The 23,119-nt window shown below is 42.3% G+C and overlaps 1 protein-coding gene and 1 long non-coding RNA gene across 10 annotated transcripts in view; one reads left to right on the top strand and one right to left on the bottom strand.

Annotated features, from left to right (window-relative positions):
• The window catches only part of ALPK1 (alpha kinase 1), a 76,979-nt gene that overhangs the window by 36,788 nt on the left and 17,072 nt on the right, over positions 1 to 23,119 (top strand). For 6 of the 9 annotated variants that reach the window (XM_039540736.1, XM_039540737.1, XM_039540738.1 and 3 more), the window contains 3 exons: positions 4,956 to 5,110; positions 18,637 to 18,835; positions 21,547 to 21,606. In XM_039540736.1, coding sequence (XP_039396670.1) covers positions 4,956 to 5,110; positions 18,637 to 18,835; positions 21,547 to 21,606 — 414 coding nt within the window. Of the gene's footprint in view, positions 1 to 4,955; positions 5,111 to 5,458; positions 5,960 to 10,213; positions 10,264 to 18,636; positions 18,836 to 21,546; positions 21,607 to 23,119 lie in introns of those variants that run through there. The other 3 variants (XM_039540740.1, XM_039540741.1, XM_039540739.1) reach the window with 3 other exon arrangements.
• Positions 1,097 to 5,068, bottom strand: LOC120406238. Its single transcript, XR_005599160.1, has 3 exons — positions 4,936 to 5,068; positions 4,291 to 4,352; positions 1,097 to 3,287 (listed from the first exon to the last, which is right to left on the bottom strand). It is a non-coding gene; the product is annotated as an uncharacterized LOC120406238 (long non-coding RNA).

Genomic DNA, 23,119 nt, shown 5'->3' with positions numbered 1-23,119 from the left:
TTGCTTATGTATTTAACAGTTTCTCCTCATAAAAAAATCTCACCATTTGAATCTCTTTCTTGTAAAACATGCAACCCCTCTACAAGTGGTGTTCCAAGAAAAACACTTGCAATATCCATATTGCAAGAATAACCTCTGTCATTTAATATTTGGAATAAATACATACAAAATGAGTGCTAAGATGGAAGAGTTTTACATTGCCTGTCCTATGGAGAAGCTAGCATTTATTTCAGCATTGTGTGATGGTTGATGTTCTGAATTATTTCAATTCCAGTTAAATTTAAATTTGCATTAGACACGAGAACCTGCCAAACGTTACTGTTAGTTCTGTTCGCTCTATAATAAGCTTTCTAAGGGGCTACCCAACCTTTTATTTTGCACATAAAGAAATCTTTTGAGTTTTCATTACTGAATTTGTTTTCTGAGTGTCTCTCTTTCTGTCACCAGCTGGAGAGTATGCCTATTCTGTTTTGCCACACAGAAAAATCACTCATGCCGTGAATACAAAGGAAAATATTAATAGTTGAATCTGAGATTTTTAAAAAGCACCAAAAACATTTTTTTAAATAGAAGAGTGCACGTGCTTCTCGCCAGCTAGTTCACTTGTCTGTAGTTGGTACTATATGCTTTCAGTGCATTCTCCCCACTTTGCATGAGTGATTCAATCATCATAATATTTAGTCCATTCTTGACCCATTTGGTATTCTAGTCTGCTTGGAACAGATTTGCAAACCCATGATCTTACTGGGAGGTCAGCTGGCTATCAAGCACCTCAGTTAGTTTCTGAGCATCGTTGTGTTTGAGGGTGGTGGATAGGTTTCTGTTATAGATACGGGAAGATTTTTCTGTTTCTACAAAGGGTACTTTGTTTTCTCATCACAAATTCCTTTAAGCTTTATCACTCTTTAGAATGGGCTCTTGAACTCCTAATCAGGTAGCGCTTTCTTCTTCATCCTTCTCTTCTTCTTTTCTCCTATTAAATGCCACAAAGCATGAGAAATAATCAGCTTAGTTCCAGATAAGGTAAATCAGTGCCCTTATAGTTACTAAATTAGACATGGCCCTTCAGGTAAACTGCTTCAGGAAGTGAGTGATCAGAGACTGAAGTGAGGTTCAGGCTTTTCTTAGGAACGGCTGCCATGGGCTGGCTAAAAGAAGAAAATCCACTTGCAATGGGGCAGTGATAATAATATTAATACCTAATCATAGTTGCTGTCTGTGTGTGTATTCTACTGGAGGGCACAGACTGTAGGTTGGCTGGATGATTTCAGGCTGCAGATCCCCTTTCCTATGGCAGGTGGCTTTTAAACAGCAGTAACAATCAGATTGTGATATAACTGATTCATCCAGCCCACATGTGCTTCCAACAGAATGGCATTAGTACAGGGTCACTTATGGCAGCAGTTTGAGCCAAGGGGATTCTCTGAACACAAACGCTGAGGGTTTTTCTTCTCTCCCCTCCCCCAGACGTTGCCTTTGTCAAACTGGTTTTTCAGACCAAACATAGGAACAACTGAAAACCAAACATACACAAATCGGGGAAAAAAAGAATCCTCACCATACCTTACTTAAGGTTTTTTGTTTTGTTTATAAATCCTACAAATCAGCTTCAGTGTAGTTTCATCTCCTTCTTCAGCCCCTCTAATTAGCTGTGAATTTACATCGCTTACAGTGATAACACAGCCATGCCATAAAATCGCTGGTGCTTGGATTTTGGCTGAAGAATGCAGAATTATTTATAGTTGCCACTGCAATATTTTGTGGTTCCATAGATGATGATACAATGCAACACAATACAATAATTGTATTTATTGCCGTCACATCCAGAGGCTCCAGTAAGGATTGGAGGCCCCATTGTACTGGGCACATTACAAATGCTTAAGAAGACCTGCTCTCAAAGACAACCTAAAAGACTCATTGACTTTCAATGAGACAGGTTCATAAGGCCCAGATTCTAAAGGTACTTAGGCCTCTTACTCCCATTGAAAATTCCCATTGATTTCAATGGGAGTAAGGCACCTAAGTACCTTTAAGGATCTTGGCCTAAGTGCTCATGACACTAAAGTGACTTAAGTGCTTTTGGAAATTTTATCCTAAATTCTTTTTTAACTAACGCAGCATTAAGGACATTTGGTTAAGATAATAGGAAAGAATTAGGCCATATTCTGTCCTTCGCGTTTTATTGCATCCAAATGGGAACAGAGTCCACCTGCGGGATCAGGGCCTAATTGAAATAAAATGTTGAACGCAAATTTAAATTTCATTGGAGTTGAGAGTAACAGTAATACAGTTATGGTCTTAGGGAGCTTGCCTGCGAGTGTCCCAAACCACATTACTTATTACTTTTGTAATGCTTGATGCTGTTACTGTCCTCTAAATGTTGGTATTATTTAATTCAGTGTGCTTTTTTTTTATTGTGGAGGGGAGAGATGAGGAAGAAGAAAGGGAGAGAATGGCAACGTTGGGAAGTTGCAAGCGGTGGGGTGCAGCAAGTCAATATCAGCAACTGTTAAATCCATTAACTGCAAATGTCTGAGGGTCGGATCGGCGGGTAGTGATTGATCTATCGGGGATCAATGTAGCGCGTCTCTTCTAGACGCGATACATCGATCCCCGAATGCGCTCCCCGTTGACTCTGGAACTCCACCAGGGTGAGAGGCGGAAGCGGAGTCGACGGGGGAGTGGCGGCCGTCAATCCCGTGCCGCGAGGATGCAAAGTAAGCGATTCTAAGTCAATCTAAGATACGTTGACTTCAGCTATGCTATTCTCGTAGCTGAAGTTGCATACCTTAGATTGCCCCCCCCCCCCCGCCCAGTGTAGACAGTCAAATAAGTCACTCTGGCAGAAAAGTTGACTCTGGCATCTCTGCAGGTATTGCTTGGTTGCCTGCCTGACCTCTTTCTTCTTCTGCTGCTGTTGCTGCTCTGGGCTGAAGGGGAAGCTGGGAGAAGCTCCTCTGCTGGAGTTGTCAGCCACATGGGACAGCCCGGAAACACACCAGAGTGGCACCTTCTGGGACGCAGTGTCTCCAGGCAGGCTCCAGCATGCTCCTCGGCCAGGGGAAACTTCCTCTTCGTTTATTAAGGCTACTGTACATAAAAAGGCAGGATCTTAGTTCTGGCCTCTTTGTGGTCAGCCAAGTTTCCCTCAATCCTATTTATGTGTTACCACAATTGTTATCAGAGAGTTGCTGTTGGCACAGGGAAGAGGTGAGTATGCTGCATAGCTGTCATCCCTTCTGTCCAGTCCACTGAGCCACCTTTCCGTGCCTTCACTCTCCGCCAGCCTGTGGAGCCGTGGGAATGATACAGTCACTGCCCAGACAGTGCGTCAGAACGCTGGGGAATCCTGGCTGCTTGTGGGGTGCTAGCAACATATAACTGCAGTGCAATGTCACTTGAGTGAGATAATATGTGCGAGAATGTGGGCATAATTTTAAAAGCAACTTTTGAAAATTTGGCCCTGAATGTCAGGGCTTCCATCATTTTCCAAGGAAAACTATTCTACAGCCCAATAGATCTCGCTGTCAGTAAGTGGACTTTAATAAGGATAAGAAATGTAGGTTTTAATTTATCTCTAAGATATCATGATTTTGTAGAAATGTAGAAGTACATTTAGCTCATTATCTCATTAAGTAATGATGATCTCAGAACAGGATTTTTCCTGGGGATCAATGACCAGCTGGGCCTAGATACGCAGCTGATGATTGCCATTAACCCCAGCTGGTCAATAATCCCTGGCTAATCCACTTTTATTAGCAGTGGGAGTCATAAAGTTCTGGTAGTTAGCACAGGGGTCTGAGAGTCATGAGACCTGGATTCGTGCTTTGTCTATTCTATTCCTAACTCTGCCACTCACTCACTGTGTGACCTTTGGCAAATCACTGAGGGGCTGAGCATGCAACATACCACTTGAAGTCAATGGTAGTGCTGGGTGCTCTTCACCTCTGAAAATCAGGCCTTTAACCTCACTGTGCCTCAGTTTTCCCATCTATACAATACCCATTTTAAATAGGACTTAGAGATCCTCAGATGTAAGGCACTGCCAATGGGGAATTCAAAAATGTAAAATTGGCCTAATTCTGCTTCCATTGAAGTCAGTGGTCCATTGGCTCCAGCAGGAGCAGAGTTAATCTATGCAGAACACTTCTGAAAATTCTACCCTATATTTTATGGAGTATTATGACTTCTAACATAAACTGAAAATGAAGCATAACAGTACAGGCACATTTTGCCAGATCCTCAGCTAGTGTAAATCCATGTCGCTCCATGGATTTCAAAGGAACTTACCCTACTGTATAGCAGATGAAGATTTGGTCCATGGATTTTCTGTATGGGTGATGCAGTTTCAGCTGGTAAATACAGGGCATTTGTAGAGAATTAATTCCCTGTGCCATACATCAGCCATTCAAATGGACTGAAAAATTTCTTCTTCATTTTCCTACATAACTGAGTTTTATTACTCCTTTCACTGTGGTACTGGGAGTATGTGTGTGGGGCAAATGTGGATATTGAAGAATTATTTAACAAACTTTCCAAGCCTTCTAATTATCTTAGTCCTTTTTAGTCATTAGCAGATTTCTAATAGTCTTTAGAAAGGGGATAGGTTTACCATGCTGTTAGATTAATTCACTCAGCCAAAAACCCCGTTCTTTGGGGAAAATGTTTCCTACGTTTCTTTCTCTAGTTCTTCACGCATAGACAGCCACCAAAGTGTTTTACTTCCTGCTAAAAACGTTTTTAATGGCTGGCAGCCCCAATTTACCTGCAGGGCATAGCAGAGCAAATGATGAGACGCACCCCTCTCATTATTACTCTTGTGACAAAAACCAACAGCTTGTAGTGACTGAGAAGAGGTGCAGGCAAGGGAATGCTTTTTGCAGGTTAGATGCTACATCATAACACCAGAGGCTGAATCATCTGCAATTTCCTTACCTGCACTTTGACCTTTTCAGCTTCGCTCCCTGATGATCTAAGGACCCTTATTGAAGAGGCAAAGGAAATGAAGTGGCCCTTCGTGCCAGAGAAGTGGCAATACAAACAAGCCATAGGCCCAGAAGACAAAACAAACCTGCAAGATATGATCAGTGCAAGGCTGCATGAATTACTGGTATGAAGTTCAACACACCTGTTCCTTTAAAATCTACAAATGCAATTCTTGAGTGTGTAGTGCCCTAGTCCTCTATATTTACTGCTACACAGATGATGCCATTCCTCACTGTAATTTAGCAGACAATGACTTTGTTAATGAACTGATCTGAGGAAGCAGCTATCAGAAAAGGGCCAATCACACAGAGACTAGATATGGGACTCCCATTGCTTCCCTCGTTGAATTCCCCAGATGAGATGGGGTTCCGACTAGTATGAACAGCTTAGAATCTTTCCTGTTGTGATTTTAATGAATCCATATCCTGGAGACAGTGGCTTTGTGACATCACTCTTCATGGAGTACCTAATCTCTAGATAGGCTAGACATAATGAAAGGTGGAAGGCTAAAGGATAATATTGCTGTTCAGAAACTGGGAGCCCAGTCCTGCTCCCATTGAAATTAATAGGAGTTCTTCCATTGATGTCAGTGTGAGCAAAATCAGGCCTTACTGTTAGATATCTGGGCTGTGGGCTAGCTGAGACTCAGACTTGAACTTGAAATCTAAGATGATGTTCACCCCCATTCCCAGCTGGCAGCCCAATGAGAGCCTGTAAGTTAATTGTTAAGAGACGTTCTTGCTGTGCCTGATAGTGGGGCAAAATAGCCTAACTCAGGGTATGTCTACACTACCCGCCGGATCGGCGGGCAGCAATTGATCCAGCGGGGGTCGATTTATCGCGTCTAGTCTAGATGCGATAAATTGACCCCCGAGCACTCTCCCATCAACTCCTGTACTCCATCGCTGTGAGAGGTGCAGGCAGAGGCAACGGGGGAGCAACAGCAGTCGATTCACCGCAGTGAAGACACTTGGTGAGTAGGTCTAAGTACGTTGTCTTCAGCTATGTTATTCATGTAGCTGAAGTTCTGTAACTTAGATCGACCCCCCACACACACACACACCACCATCACCAGTGTAGACCAGGCTTCAGAGCACAGCACATAGTGGGGAAATGAGTCCCGGTGGACAATGCAGGAGGTTGGCATCAGAGGGTACGTATATGCTGTAATTAAAAACCCATGGCTGGCCCGTGCCAGCTGACTTGGGCTGGTGGGGCTCTGGCTAAGGAACTGATTAATTGCAGTGTATAAGTTCGGAGCCTGGGCTCTAGGACCCTGCAACATGGGAGGGACCCAAAGCTTGGGCTGCAGCCCGAGCCTGAACATCTATACTGCAGTTAAACAGCCCCTTCGCCCAAGCCCCGCCAGCCAAAGTCAGCTGGCATGGGCCAGCCATGGGTGTCTAATTGCAGTGTAGACATACCCAGAAAGGCTCCAGGCAGGATATAGTGGGTGGAAGCAGTGACCTCTCCATGTGTACAAATATTTTGCTACTGTATAATGGTACAGGAAAGAAAGTATCTAAAAGGGCTTTGATAGTATTCCCTCTGGCAGAACTAATTATATAAATGGGCAGGAATATGCCTACATGGAAGATTTGTTCATTAATACAAAACAAAAACATAAAAATAACTTTACTTCATTTATGCTGTTTACTAATCTTTGCACTTGATGCATTTGGGGCAGGGACGGTCTTTATTCTGTCTTCGCCTTGCACAATGGGGTCCTGATCCATGACTGGGGCTCCTAGTTGCTTCAGTAATACAAACAATATATTAATAATAATAGGTTAGTCACTTTCACTTTATTAGCTCCTTTAACGTTCCAGTGATCTTGCACTACTGTGATGCTGTTGTGTTCATGTTTCCAGCAACAGAGGAGAATGTTTAAATCCTCCCAGAAAACTTTACATTGACATTTAAAATAAAATCCTGAAATATATATTTATATAATATTTTGTAAAACCTGATTTTAAAATGTAGTTCAATGGGGCTGATAGTCCTTACTCTGCGCTCCTCACATGAATGAGGTCATGTGGGATTGGGCCCTCAGTTTTGGGACGAAACTCCACAACAGAAACCTGCAAAAATGTGTTTCTGCATCATGCAAGAAACCCCTTTGATTTTAATGGGGCTTTTCACAAGAGTAAGGATTACTCACCCAAGAAAGAGTTTGTAGGATTGATCCCTAAACAATCAATATCTGCTGCCTAAAGACCCAAGCTTGGAAGGTGATGAGTTCAAGCTAAACAAACTGGATAAAAAAAACCCACCTTTTTCTCCAGCTTCCAGTTATAGAAATATTAAGTATTGCTTATTTGTTTATTTTAAAGTCAAGTGTGGTATTTAGGTTCATGGTGCCTATTTAAAAACAGAGTTAAACTAAAGATGAGGGGACTCCAGTTTTCTCTCACTTATAGTAAGGTACATGAGGAGTAGTGAGCAGAGTTACACTGGTGCAAGTGAAAGCGGAGTCAGGCCCCAGAGACCTGGGGAGAAATCCTGACCCTACTGACATGAATGGCAAAAACTCTTCTTGACTTCACTGAGGCCAGGATTCCATTCTTGATCTTGTATACTTCACTGGGAGTCAGGCCTGAGTACAGCCATCAAGTTTTGGATCCAGGAACTTTAATCATATTTTTTACACATCAGCACAAGTAGCTTTAAGAAAAGAAAATTGGAAGCTTGACTTGAACCCCTTACATGTTACTAATAAGTGGGGAGTGTTTGCTTTCGTATGCTCCACTGATAAGGAGGATTTTATTGTAATTCTCAATTTATTTTGGTATTTTCTTTTTTCGCTTGGTGTGTGTGGCCCTAGACAGAAATTTATGGCAGAGGCCGACCTCCTTTACAATCCTCACAAAGCTTTCTAACTTTGGAGCATTTGTCTGCTCTCTCCCAGGATAAACACCTGCAGTAAACTCCCCGAGAAACCTGGATAGATAGGAGATTAATGTGGCTGTAATAGTGGAGCAGTGTTTTCAGCATTATGCCCGCTCCCCAGGTAGATGGGTCTTTTCCGAGATGATACCAATTATTTATTGCCGAAACATCTGTTGATAACTGCAGCTGCCCTTGTTAAACAAAGCATATCATGGGGTCATAGACTATAGGGACCTAAAATCCTACCGCATGCTAGTTTTAAACCATTCACCAATACCCCCTGAAATCCATGGGTTACCGTCTTCTTCAATGTTTCATCGTGCCGTTGAAAATACTTTGTAAACACTGTGCTGCCCTTCCCCGTGTGCTTTGAAGTATTATTTCATCTTCATCGGTAATTTATATTCCAGTGCTATTGTACTGTGGGGAAAAAAGGGAAAACCTTTTTTGTTTTCCATTTAATTGTAGATCGACTGACATTTTGACCTGTATTATTAGTATTAGTCAGGAAAAGGGATTTTTTTTCCTCCTTCTCCCCCCCCCTTTTTTTAATTTTAAATAAAATTTCAAGGCAGAGCAAGAGCTCCTTCAGCTCTTTGAATCAAAGGCTGGGGAAAAATGAGGCTGAAAAGGAATGTTTACAGTTTGATGAGGAAAGATAAAAGTCTGAACAACTTTTTTTTTTAATGTGGAGGACAAAGAGATAATTAAATTCTCCGAAAGAAAAATAAGCCTTTGTAGATATTGAGGAAAACCTTTTAACAATTTTCATCTGCATTTATTCTAAATTATTACATTTAGAAGAAGTTCTTAAATTTAATGAACTAAGGTTTGTAAAGTACTTTGAGATCTTGAATGAAAAGTGCATTATTACCATAGAGCGTTGTTGCTAGAATGAAGTGCCAGATTTTGCTACCCTTACTCATGTTGTGTAATGACTGACTTGGTGAATAGTTTGTTGATTTCTTGGTTCTACCCAAAGGGAGTAAGTGTATTGGAATTTGGTCCTCAGCATTTGGCTTATTCTCACATTTTTAAAACTAGTGTATCAGTTCCTGGCTGCTACATCTGAAGGAGGCACAAATAGTTTGTGTGGCCTGTCAAGGTGAGATGGCTTACATCGTCCTTTTAAACTGCTTCACTTCGTATTTGTTTCAGAATTTTTGCTTTTCCAGTATGACTAAAAGATTATTTTCCTCCCCCGTGTTTTGTTTTTTTTTACATCCTATTAAGGCCAAGTTCAATGAGAATCTCCCCTGCATCTCTTAGAAATGTCTTGTGATGAAAATTCCCAGGCATATCCAAATGACCATCCCAATTTAATTGGCTCAACAAAACGTTTCTCATATTTTTTAAACAGACAAACAGGTTTTTAAAGGAGTGGTCAGCTAATAGTGAGCATATCCCCCTGCTAGCTACAATGGACCTCATTCCTGCAGGCTTCTTTAGCCAAAATTCCCATGAAGGGGGTATTTGAGCTGAGTAGAAACTTCAGGATGGAGCTCTCTATATTTAAAGCCAAAAAAATGTTCCAGTTGTCAGTGAGATCCTAATGCTTCCAAACCCCAAACATTTGGAAGCATCAGGATTTTTGTTTTACTCATAAGACTGCTTTTGTTTTCCCTTGTCAGACCGTGGTAGCAACCTTAAATCTGGAAGGATTATGCCCTCTCCATAAGAAAGCCACACATGCATGCAGGACTAAGACAGGACTCCTGGCCCTTCAGTTCCAAAACCTGAGACTTCTGCTGCTTATATTAGCACTCTGCACCATCTCTGTCAGCTGTAAGCTATCAAAATGTCCCTATGTTCTGCTTCCAGCCTATAGAGGGCAACATGCCCACACACACACGCGTATGTGAGTAGTTTCATTGTGGGACAACTTTATGCTCATGAGCAGTCATCTTGTGAGACTACTCATGTGATTTAGTGATTTACTGGATTAGGGCCATACCCTGCGTTTACTGAAGTAAATGACAAAAATATCCCGTGAGATTAATAGGAGCAGGATTGCTCCCCTGTTATATTAATTGTTGTATTTATTATATTAAATATTTGTAATGATCATGGACCAGGATCCTATTGTTCTGGGTGCTGTACAAAGACAGAACAAAAAGATAGTCCCTGCCCCCAAAGAGCAAGAGGGCAAATGGGTACAGCTAGACAAGGAAATAATGAGACCATACCGGTCAGCATAACGGGCAGTGGTCTCGGCAGCAGCCTAGCCACTGACAAGTTTTTTGTAGGCATCAGGGCAAAGAAGAGTTTCTCTAAACCATCCACAAGAATCGTTAATAACTTTTGCTTATTGAAAATCTGTTTTCTTTTTCAAATGTAGCCAGCATATGAGGTTTCAAGGAGATTTAACTACATGGAAAGCTGGAAGGGGTAAGAGCAAGCCAGTTTTGACTAGAGGGAGACCAGCGTTAAACAGAAGTCAGTTTCAAGTAATGATCATTCTTTCCTATTATAGACTCATAGAATCAAGGGACCAGCCAAGACTGGGTCCACACAAGGTGCTAGGCCCTGTACACACAAGTAGACAGTCCCTGCCCCAAAGAGCTTGCAGGTTAACTAGCCAGGAGAAACACAGGGTGAGGGCAAGTGGTATAACCCACAAGCAGAGTGAACAATGTGAAAGAATATTTAATGACTGTTAACTAAAAATACATTTTCTGCCAGGTTTGAAGAAAATGTTAATGTATTTCTATGTCTTCACAGTAAATGCGGCAATTTTCAGACCAAAACAATTTTCCAAGGCAAAGTTATTGAGAGACTGGGGGGAGGTAGTCTAAGATAAGCTATTGAAATGGGAACTAGTTGAACCTTAACTTCAGGAAAGCTTATTCAGCCCTTACGTGGGCAAAATTCCATGACGTTAATGGGAATATTCAAGTCATTGGGAATTGTGCCTTAATGAGGACGGAATAAGCTTTCCTAATGACTTGACCTAATGAAATGTTTAGAGGCTAACATTAGAGAAACAGTCCTGATTAAGATGTCACAGGTGTGCTTGACACTTTAGAGATGGGAACCTTTGAAACAGCAGGAAAGACGGGGAGCTGAGTATTTAGCTTTCTCCTTTTTGTACCTATTGGTGAGGTAACAAAGAGCATTATAATCTAAAGCCCTAACTCTTGGCCCTGGGCCTTTAGCTGTCCACGCTGACCTTTTGCTACCTAACTTACGTTATAAGAGCTCCCTCAGGTGAGCCAAGTGAAAGGGAGAGTCAGGTAACTGAGAACTGTAGTTTTGTTTCTATGTGGTGCTGAGCAGAGCACAGGAAGGAATTCATGCCATCACAGGCTTCCTTTCATTTCTAGGGATGCCTACATCCCTAGCATCCCAGGTCTTTTTTTTAATTGCGAAATATCACAGAACAGCTTTTCTAAGCAGCAGAGAATGCCAGCTCTCTAATTCTAATCCAGGATTCGCAGTGCTCAGGAAACTGAAATGCGTACAAAACCAAAACTTCCCATCTGATCTGTTGGATCAAAGAACAGTTTACCTGTTGGTAAATTAGCCAAGGGTATTTGTGATAATGCTGAAAACATCTAGCCCTGTCTGGTAAATTGCCACAGTATATCTGTCTATTAGTCTGAGTGACCAATGACCATTTTAAAGAGAGACAAGGTGAGTGAGGTAATATCTTTTATTGGACCAACTTCAGTTGGTGAAAGAGACAAGCTTTTCAGCTACACAGACCTGAAAAAAAGCTCTGTGGAGCTCAAAAACTAGTCTCTTTCACCAACTGAAGTTGGTCTAATAAAAGGTATTACTTCACACACCTTCTCTCTAATAATATCCTGAAGCCAACATGGCTACAACCACACTGTAGGAAACATTTTAAAGGTATGATATCTTGTTTACCTAGAGGAATATATATTAACCCTGTTAATTGCCAGTTTTCAAACGATAGTATGGAAGTATCTTCAAGCCCTGGTGAGTCACAAAACATTACATCTTAAAATCACATTATTCTGACTACCAGAATGCATTTTGCCTCCACCTTCAACTCGGACTGGATTTTAGTGGCTCATATCTTGAGAATTATTAGACCAGGTAGACGAGGAGGAGGAAGGAATTATAAATTCAGATCATAAAGCACCATTGAAGTAAATGGTTGCTTTGTCAGTGATTTCAGTGGGCATTTATCTTATATATTTAAATGCCCCTTTACTGGATTTATTCTCACAACACCCCTGTGAGATAGGGAAGTAGTATTGTCCCCATTTTACAGATGGGGAATTGTGGGACAGAGAGACTGTGGCCCAGATCCTCAAAGATATTGAGGTGCCTATTTCCCATTGATTTAAATTGGAGTTAGGTGACCAAATATCTTTGCGGATCTAGACCTAAGTGACCTGCCCAAGGTCACGCCAGCAGTCTGTGGCAGAGTAGGGAATCAAATTTGGCTCTCCTTTGTTCCAGGCTAGTGCCCGAACCACTGGACTATCTTTCCTCTCCTAGCAGGCAGAAACGTAGCACTTGCATAGCAGTTTACATTTTCCAAGTGTTCCCTGTACTTAGTAACCAGTCTTCCCGGGGTTATGGTGAATGCCCAAAGGGACTCAAGCTTTGTTTTCCTGATTCTGACATCCTCAGAATTCCTCAATGGCAACATAGCCTCAGAGATTCACAAGTGAATATTTATCCCTGTGTTGTCATGTGTATGAAGTCTATGTGCTTTTAAAGTGTAGAGCAGGAAATGAAAAATATATAGTAAATGTAATTGCCAGAGAATTAAGCTGAAAAGAGAGAGTGAGTTTTTGATTCTTGAAAGCTGTAACTGTTCCAGAACTTAGTTCTCATATGGTGAAGGAAAACATTTACTCAAAAAATAAAGCTGTTCCAGGGCTTTTAAATTCCTTTGTATCTGGAGCTACTAATAAAAGGCCCAATCAATTAATGGAAAAACTCTCAATGACCTCAGAAGGGAGTTGGTTAGGGCTCATATCAGCAGACCCAGAAGTTACATAAGAAGAAAGGTAGTGGTGTCTACCAGTTTGATCAGGGAACTAGATGTCCACAATCATGTGCTCTATTCCAGACTCTGCCACTGATTTGCTATATGACTAGGGCAAGTCATTTATGCATTCTTTGCTTCAGTTTACCCATATGTAAAATGGGTGTTAGAGAACATAGCAACCTCACAGAGATGCTGTGAGGTTTAATTCATTAGTGTTTGTAGAGGGCTATCCGATTGGCAGATAAAGGAACTATACAGAAATGCAAACTATATTATTCTACAGTTAGATTGTTAACAGAGATTGACAGAGAAACCCAGTGCAGTGCCACAGGGTTAACAATTCCCAGCAGATCCAGTCTCCACTGGAGAAGATGGGCTTTGCTAACAGTGCATTAATCAAGTCCTTCAGTGCCATATCCTTCAATGCTTTGGCCCTTCGTTGATTGATTGGCGCACAGCTGATATAGATGGATGGAAGAAATATAAACAAGTAATAGGCAATTTCTTAGGATTTATATACATAGATGAGATGTAAATTGTGTGTCAATTTAGGAAAAGATCTAGGAGATATAACTGAAGCCACTGGAAATATACACCATGAAAATTCCTTCCTGATGCATGTATTTGGGATCTCTCTGAAGAATTTAAATTTTCACTAACAAAATAAATGAAAGCTGAAGTGTTCAAACATGAGTGCCTACAACTAGGCACATAGTACCCTAATTAGGCACCTAGATGAATGCAGGATGAGTTAATGGTGCTCAGTATCTTAGAAAATTAAGCCATTTATTAGCTGCCTACGTTTCTACCCCTTTCAGTTGCAAAGGCATCTTTCCCAATGTGAACTTTCCTGAGTCTGCAGACAGACACTCATTTCATGGAATGCTTACCTATGTGTTCATCACTTCATAAATAGACAGATAGGCATGAACCAGTATTTCATTTATTTGTGCTTTTAATTCCTGTTAAATCAGTAATCACATTAAGGGTCCCCCAGTCTTCTTCACTGCCTCCTCCTCATTCATTACTACACCAGTAATATCCATTTGACACAGTTCCTGCCAGGTCTAGTGCCAGATGGCTCTGGTTCTGAGTTTGTGTCCTGTCTTGGGAACAGCTGCCAGTGTCAGTGCAAAGAAGGTGTCATGGCTTTGAACCCAAAGCTGGGACCCAAACTTGAAGCTCTGTGTGGGGCAGAGCTGTAGCACTAATGCAAGAAACCATGAAAACAGCACACACGTCCACTCGCTGCTGTTAAGCAAAAGCCCTTCACTTTCAGTAAAGGCTCTTTTACATTTTCCCCAATCAACCATGTAGAGAAATCTCATGCAAACTTAATTCCGTCACCACCTGACTCCGCTTCCCAGCTATGAGGTTCCTCTTTGTATCATAAACTCAATTAGACATATGCATTTCACTGCCTGGAAACAGATGTGGAAACAAAGTGTGTATTTATTTCTCTCTCCCTTTCTCCCCCTAGATCTAGACACATACAGACACTCTCTAAAATGATAACAATAGGAAATATAATAAATGAGAGAGCTCCCAACGAAGGACAAAGGGACTTAAGTGTCCATGTCTGAGCGGCAGATCTGAATTTCTGATTGCTCTCGGTTAGGCAGTTACACCTTTGAAGTCAGTGGAGTTGCTCTGGGTTTATAATGGTGCTATGGAGAGCAGAATTGGGTCCTCTGTCTCAGTTTGTTTCAAAGTTGTTTTGAGAGTTTCTTTACACATGTTTTTGTGTACATACCCAGCATGGCAGTTATCCAGCACTATCTTTGGATGCTAAGGAATTTTAAAGCCATGCTATTTGGCAACAAATGAAAGAAGTGAGTATTAATTTCTCAGTGTACTGGTAGAAACACAGGAACTTAATTACAAAGACTGACAGCAAACTACATTACTATGTGCCACACAGCATGCAACCGTTCCTTTTTTTAAAAAAATTGTGGAGATTCTCCCCCGGGCTTGACTTTTCTATATTTTGAGTCCATTTGGTTTTGGAGAGAGACACAAGAGCCTTCAGCTTTGAGCAGAGAGCTAAATTATGCAGCTGCAAGGCTGCCAGGCCCTCCAGAATAGGATGCTTCGTTTAGATTTTTCACAATGCTATTGAAGTGCTTATTTTCCTCCTGAAGAGACACAAACAGATGCAAACTTCTGTAAACACTTTAGAAATGAATTCAGTGAGTTTGGCCTCTCAGCAGTGCTCAATAGCTGACAGAAAAATGTCTAATTAGTGCAAGTGGAAATAATAGGGCCACTTGGATTCCTTCCATCCTCCTCCAAGTCTACTTTTCCTAGGAACTCAAAGGCCCTTTTGTTTGGTAGGTCACCCTCTCTCAGGCTTTTGTGCTCCAATCTATTAAGGGAAGAAGGGGAGAAAAAATAGATTAGGCAATGCTCTGTGCTTAAATATATGGTGTGTTCATGAGCATTTAGAATGGGTAGTTTGCAGGGTCAGTTTACAGGTGCTTAAAAAGAGGGATTCCTCCGTTGTGGACAGGCAGAAGTAGAGCATGTGCACACAGGGAGTGGGGAATCCCTTTCAAGTGCCATCCTTTCAGCAAACACCACTCTCTGGATCAGGAAAAAGTTAAACAAAAAAAACCAGAACACTTTCTTGAAGTGTGGAAAAGCTGGGAGATGGCAAATATCTGCTATTGATTGGTACCATTATCCTATCATATCCTATCCAAACAATCCCTGCCTTGCTTTCTTCATCACCTGAGAGTTACATAGCAAGCTGTGCATTTAAAAACTGGACAGAATAGTAAGATCCCCTCTGTGAGCCTGAGTCTGATGTTGCATCAGTATAAATCGAAAGTAACTCTATTGATGTCATGGAGCTACTCTGGTATAAAAACCCATATGAAAGGAAAATCAGGCTCAGTGGCCCAGATTCTCAGAGGTAGTTAGGTGCCTAACTCTCATTAGGTACATGTACACTTATGGTGGCATGTAGCAGACAGACACTGCCCGGCCAGCTAGCGCGGATATAAATAGCAGTGTAGATGGGGAGAGAGCTTAGGCAAGTAGAGTAGCATGCCCTACATGCAGGAACCCTAGGGTATATTCCCTACACAACTCTCTGCACACCCAAGCAGTGCCTCTCATGTCTACAGTGCTATTTTTAGCAGTGTAGTGTCCCACTGCCTCCACACTGCCAGAGCCACGGTGAAAGGCTCCAGCAGCGAGGAAAGGCTCTGGCAGGGGGGCCTTTCCTTGCTGGAGCTTTTCTCTACCAGAGCCTTTCCCCGCCACCCCTGGCTTACTCCCTGCAACAGCCTGTTCTTGCTGGGGAGCTGCTGGAGTTTTCCCTGCTCTGGAGCCTCTCATTGTGGGGTACAGCTATGCACCAGAGTGACAAGTGTCGACGCAGCCAACCTTTCACTCTGGCGGATAGCTACAGGTATGGTCTTCTCCTTTACACATTGTTATAAGTGTAGACATAGCCATTGAGTTGGGTGCCTAAATACCTTTGAGGATTTGGGCCTGTGTGCCTACAAGGAGAGCTAATGAGAGAGGGAAATGTTATAAGCCGGGTACAAACATTGAGCTAGCTGCCTCACCTTTTTATTTGAAATTTTGCTGGTGAGTCAGATAAAGTTCTCTCTTCAGTCACGCAGTATCTGATAGGGCTTCGGGGACTGATTCTACTCTCACTCACCAGTTTTAACGCCGTTGATTTCAGTAGAGTTACTCCTGATTTACACTGGTGTGAGGGAGAGGAGAGTCAGGCCCTTTTTGGGAGAGAGCTTGACATACTAGATTTTTCAAACACTCTTGGCTCTGCACTTTTCACTGTATAGAGAGCCCTTTACATCCAAGCATCTCAAAGTACCTGACAAAGTTGGGTAAGGAGCATTACTTGCCTCATTTTTACAAGGCGGGGTAATTGAGGGTTACAGGGAGGTTGTGGGCCAAAGACCTGGCTGGAAAGCGTATTCTGTGTCTGTGGAAGCACAGGAGGGATGGGTTCCCTGACTATACCGTATTGCAAGAGTCTCTTCTCACTTCCTGAAGTGACCTGCGCTCCCTCTTCCTTCCTCTGTGAAGACAACTCTTTTCACTTTTCTCTTGCTTAAGACCAAGAGACAGTGTGACCCATGGGAATTCTATAGAATAGGATCCAGTTAAAAGACAGTTCAGAGGAGAAGGAAGGGACAATAACTTCACCCTCCTTTACATTCCTCCTACAACCTGTGCTCCCAGAGTGATATTCTGAGATAGGAAAAGAGGCTTCTACTAGTACACTTACTAGTCCTTCACTCTGCCCTGCTTCTCAGATAACAATAATCATGTAATGTACACATTTCAGTGAAATGATCATTGGCTGCTACTCTCCCCATCACAAGAGAAACCCTCAAAGGAGGTATGAAATTCCTAATTTGAGCCTGTGGAGCTCTTTTCCTCATTGCCCCATTGGAGGGAAGGGAGGAGGGGGAGGCGGGGACTGATCCTCCAACTCTCCTCAAAAGGGCAAAGTGTTTGGGCCCTAGACTGGCAGATGTCCCAAGATCTGCATGGCTCTCTAGACACCCACAGAGGCTCTGTGCATCCACACTGCTACCCTGCTGGCCTCCCTTCCCCCTAACAGCATGCTCCTTCAGGAACTCTGGCTGATCCCTCATGCCAGTGAGAAGGATCAGCCGCAGAGGGGACTGCTTTAATACTGCTTTAAAAATCATTAAAGGTGACCTGCAAAGGAAAAAACATTGGACTTCTGCCCTGTTTGCTTCTTTGTGATGTATAAAGGAGTGTTTGATCTTGCAATCTTAATTTGCATTAATGCCAGTTATTTATATTGAAGGCTGATCCCGCAGAGAGCTGATTGCCTCCTGAGAGGCCATAATTTCCTACGGGACTTTTAGGGAAAAAAGGAAACGAAACTCTGGAGGTAACACTCACAGCTCCCATTTAAGCTAATGGGAACTCCAGCAGCTCAGCAACACTGAAAATCAGGCCACTCATTTGGATAATATTTAAATATTTACACATATGTAAATAAGTAGCCTGAGGCACTAAAGGCACTTTGTTTTCATCTTCATCTCTCTGTGCCTCAGTTTCCCAATTGCAAAATAGGACTAACGGTACTTACCCACCTATGTAAATTCCTTGAAGATTTATGGATAACTGCTGCACAAACTAGATGCGGAGCTCTTGCAGCTCTCAGTGATATCAGATGGAAATTGGGAGGGTGCTCGGTACTGCTCCAGGTCAAGCAGTGTAAGAGCTAGACATTACCATTATGACTATTAATTGGTTTGTTGTTCATTTAAATTTATTTACAAAGCACTTAACTGCCATTCTAGGAGCAGTGTAACTATTAAAAAGACAAAATAGGGACAAAATCCACATTACACACCCACAAAACAAACTACCCAACCAGAAGCTTCCATGCTAAAAAAATAAATGAATCACAAAATAGACAGAAATAATATTTATAATACTAATAAACTTTATTTAATCACTATCACCCTTACCAAAAGCCCAGGAACAAAATAATTGCAAGCAGATTGAGAAATGCATGCAGTATTTTATCAACCAGTAGATATTTGTTTTTCGTAATGTCTATTTCTTCAATCTCTGTAAAATGGTGTGACTGTCTGATAGCAAATAAGGAAGACAATTTGACTGAAAATGTGGTCTAGTGCATAGTGTTATGTAAGCAGCACTATTCCGCAAAGAGTTATTAAGCCTGAGTATTTTCTGTAAACACTTAACTGAATTTCTTTTACCTCTCCTGTTTCTGCCTGGCTGTCTCCTGTTTTTGGTGTTCTTTTCAGGTTTATTTGAAAGCCTCCATCATGGTCAAGGACTGTGCAACAGCAGCTGCTATTGTGTTCCTGATTGACCGATTCTTATATTGGGTGGATGCCTCCAGCAAACTTCTTCGGATTGCCAAAGGCCTGCACAAGTTGCAGCCAGCCACACCAATAGCCCCTCAGGTGGTTATTCGCCTAGCTCGCATCTCTGTAAATACAGGTAACAAAACTCTTGTTAAGCTCGCTCTCTCTCTCTCTCCATTTTCTCAGCTCAGTTCTAATTAGGAGCTACTTGACTTTCAAGAGGATACTTTGTCCTATTCTGGGGATGACATTCCTATGATCCCAGTGCCATCTTTTCAAACCTAGATCCCACCCTCCTTCCCCCCCGCCCACCTCCTCTTGCCAGCACAAAGGGCCTGGCATAAAGGGTTTCAGAGCCAAAAGCAGTAGAGAAAATTGTGAAAGGGTGTGGAAAATACTAATTGGAGCTTTTGTTCCTTAACAAATCTGGCCTGCTGGTTTCAAACAGGGGTATCTGAATTGCTATACTTTTGACCAAGAGCCTTTAAAAAGTAGATTAGAATACTGGCATTTTCTCTGCACTGTCCCAGCCGCTTTTTCAGTAGGGCCACTTGACTATGCAAACAATGCAGCTGACAGACCCACTAATGTAAATTGGTACTTTTTTTCCATCGTTCTTGGAGCGTGGATGGTACCTGAATGGCTTTTAAAGTATCTTCCCGTTAGTTCAGGACCAAAGGTAAAAGGAGAAGCTGACTGAATCTAGCCTGGTTTTAACAACTCAATTTAAATTACATGATTTTTTTTTTTGGTAAAATAATGACAAGAGAAACTATAATTTACCTTATTTCTCTCTATGTGTTTCTAATGCTCCCTTTGCTGTGGTGTCTAAGCACCAGAATATTCATACTTCGGGCTGGTGCTGCAGACATATAACTCTAATCACATAAGCAGTTCTCTTGACTTCGGTTGGACTGCTTGTGGAGCCAAAGCTGCCTCAACGTGATAAGGGTGGCAAAACAAGGCCTCACGGCATCTCTCTCAGCATTCAAACCTGCCAGTGTGTGACCCAGGCCATTGAAACGGGTGCTGAGATGTGGAAGACCTGTGTTTTGTTGAACACTGTGCTGTTATTGGCAGCTTTTACTGTTTTTTCCCCCCTGTAAAGCCTGTGTTTAGGATGTGTCCTTGCTGCATGAAGATACCCACCTACCCAGTTCTTAAATCTGTTACTGAGGCGGGATAGTTGTCCCAGGTTGCTCAGGGAACTGGTGGGTTTGGGAAGAGGGTGCCTGCCTGGGTTTGTTGGGGGCATCATGGGGAGAGGGATTTAGGGAGAAGGGATGGTCCCTGGCCAGGCTGCCCCCAGTACAATTCAGGCCAGACCATGCATTTCCCCAGTTTAGCTTTTCTGACCTCCTCCCACCACCCCTAAAATTAAATCTGTCCTATTGCCCTACCTCTCTCTGCAGCCCCTGCTCCTCTCTAGCCCTCCCCTCTAAGGAACAGAGGGGGAGCCCAGGGAGCAGGTGGGACAACTACATTTTTCGCAAGAGAGAGTGTAGAAGGACATGGAGCCGCTCAGCCTGCAAAGAGACCAGCAGCTCAGGGCCTGTTCCCTCCCTGTTCCTCTCTCCTCTTCTGTGCATGATGTAGCAGCCTAACCTCCTCACCCCTCCTTGGTCCGAAACCACTTCTCTGTGCTTGTGATCAATCCCCGGGAGCAGCTCCCTATTCCTCGACGAGGAGTAGAGGGGATCAGGGAACCATAGCTGCTGGCGGACAGTCTCCTCCTTTCCTCCACTATCTGCCACTGTTTCCTGTCCTCGGAGGACACAACCTCAGGGTGGGGGCAGAGGCAGCATGGATGGCACAGTGGATTGCTCACCCTGTTCAGCACAGCCCTACATTATGGGAAGGGTGGAGCACCACAGGCAAGCTGAGGCTTTTTAACGAGTTCATTATGAGCAGCCAGCCCAGCTGAGTGGCCCATGAGGAGGGCACAGCCACAGCACTACCTGCTCCTGGCCCTCCTTTAGGTGCCAGCCCCCTGTAGGGAGCGTCTCAGAAGCAGCTCTGTGTAAGGTGCATTTCTCCCTCCCCACAGCTGGGTGGCTGTGTAGGGGCCAGACCTACATGATTGTAATATCTAGGGTACTGGAAGGAATGAGGCAAGGCCCATAACTCTGCTAGGGATTGTTCTTTCTGTTAACAAATATTTTTTTATTTATTAGCCCAATTCTACAAACACGTTGTACTGAGCATATCACATGAATACAATGGGGTTGCCAGGGCTGGCGTTAGACTTGCTGGGGCCCGGGGCCGAAGCCCGAGGGTTTCATCCCTGAGTGGTGGGGCTCAGGCTTCGGCTTCAGCACTGGGCAGCAGGACTGAGGCTACTGGGCCCCCTGCCCAGCGCTGAAGCCCTTGGGCTTCAGCACTCCCCGGACTAGGGCAGTGGGGCTCGAGTGGGCTCAGACTTTGGTCCAACCTCCTGGGGTTGTGTAGTAATTTTTATCAGAAGAAGGTCACGGTGCAATGAAGTCTGAGAACTGCTGCTGTAAAGTAATACATGTTAACTTGGCATACAGGATTTTCTAAGTACAAAATAGTGCATGTATCCTAGCTATAAAGTATCCTACTTTACCATTTCTTCTGTGTTTCTGTGCATGCAAAATTGCATGTCCTTTATTTCCTGACCACTAGTTTAAGTCTATCTGTGCGTGTTTAACAGCAGTCCTCATTTCAGTAATGTAGAATTAAAAACACTTAAACATGAACAGTGAATGCATTAGAAAGATGGAGACTAACTAGAACAGACAGACTTTTATTCATAAATAATTCAATCCCGTCTGTATTACATAATGCATTTTTATATTCATCTATCTTTTTGGGTTCTTTTTTCAGGAAAACTTTTAAAAGCTGAGTATATCCTAAGCAGCCTTATAAATGACAATGGAGCAACAGGTATGTCTAAGTCATCATTTTTGGCAAGTTTATACATTTTTTAGCTAATTGTATCACTTGCCACACTCACACAAACTTTAAATATTGTCATTCACTGCACAAACCTCCATAAACTCCTGATTTTGCAATGACTTACACCAGGCATAATGCTTCCTACCAATATTAGCCAGAATTCAATGGTGCTGCTAACAGTAGTAGCCTGATAAGAAATAATACTGATAACTAATATGTGCCTGCAGGATCGGGTCTTAAATTGCGATGTTCTCGTGCAGCTTGATCACGCGTTCCTTGTGCACCAAAAACTCCCACAAAAGCCCCTTTGTTGTTCGTATTTATTTCCTTTTTAATTTTTATTTTAATGCCCAAAAATGTGGTACGCAAATTACATATTTCCCTTCTCTCTGCTTTTTACCATGAGAGAGAGAGATATGTGGACAATGAAGCTTTCTCTTTTCACACTTCCCTAGTTCATTCAGGGGGGCCAGATTCTGCGAACCTTTACTTAGGTCGAGAAGTACCCTGCACCTTTGCCTGCATCACTGACACCCTGCCTGCTAATTTCTCTCCCATGGGAGTTTTCTAACATTCTAAACCTCTGACCAGTTTCAAACAATTGACTGATTTTTATTTTTAATCAGATTGTCAGAGAAATGTTTCTCTTTCCTCCCAAAATCACTTGGGTTTTATGCACAAAATGAGGAATATTGTGTCCTGTGCCAATAATAATTGTTTCATTATATAGTGACCATCAGAGCTAAAAATGCAGGATTTGTACCGATGGGGAAAAGAGAGTTCCAGCTTTCACAGCACTTGTTTCTAGCCTTGGAAAGGTCAGAAATATTGAACTTAAAGGTCATAATATTCTTGTGCTATTTTAAAACGCTTTTAGAATTTTTATAAATACTTATTTGTTATCATTACTCTCTCCCTCAGAGGACTGTACAGTTGGAGTCAGAGCTTGCTTTATGGGTGGAAGGATGTGCAGTTTTGCCAACCCCCGGTGCTCAATAATCATGAGTCAGGCCCCAGAAATCATGAGATAATTTTTAATTATATATTTTAGGTGCTTTTTCTTTGCCTTTTGGTTTCTGAGCCTATATGATTCACTTGAGTCATGTTTTCAAGCTTTTCTCCACAACGAAGGCTAGAAACTTCCTTTTTTTAAATGAAAGATAAGTCTCTCAAACATCCACACAAGTCCAGGAGCTGGGGTTGAAGAGATATACCAAATATCACAAGACTTAGTGATAGTTAGTGTGGGTTGACAGTGCTGAATATGAACAACATTGCCAGTTTTAAAACAATGCAAACCTCTGAGATAAGGTTATTTGCATGCTGTTCAGTGAGACTAATTGTTTTATCTAACCATAGTTCTTTAATTATTTTTAGTGATGTGTATAAATGTATGTCTTGTCTTTAATTATGCTTAGCAAACGTACTTATAAGTTAATAAAATTTTGGGTGTGAACGTTCAGTATGTATGAATGATGCCATATAACTATCAGACAAAAAT

This window comes from Mauremys reevesii, linkage group 5 (genome assembly GCF_016161935.1).
Source record: "Mauremys reevesii isolate NIE-2019 linkage group 5, ASM1616193v1, whole genome shotgun sequence".
NCBI classification, from domain to species: Eukaryota; Metazoa; Chordata; order Testudines; family Geoemydidae; genus Mauremys; species Mauremys reevesii.
The sequence above is the reverse complement of the archived record's forward strand: the minus strand, read 5'-3'. Positions and strand labels throughout refer to the sequence as shown.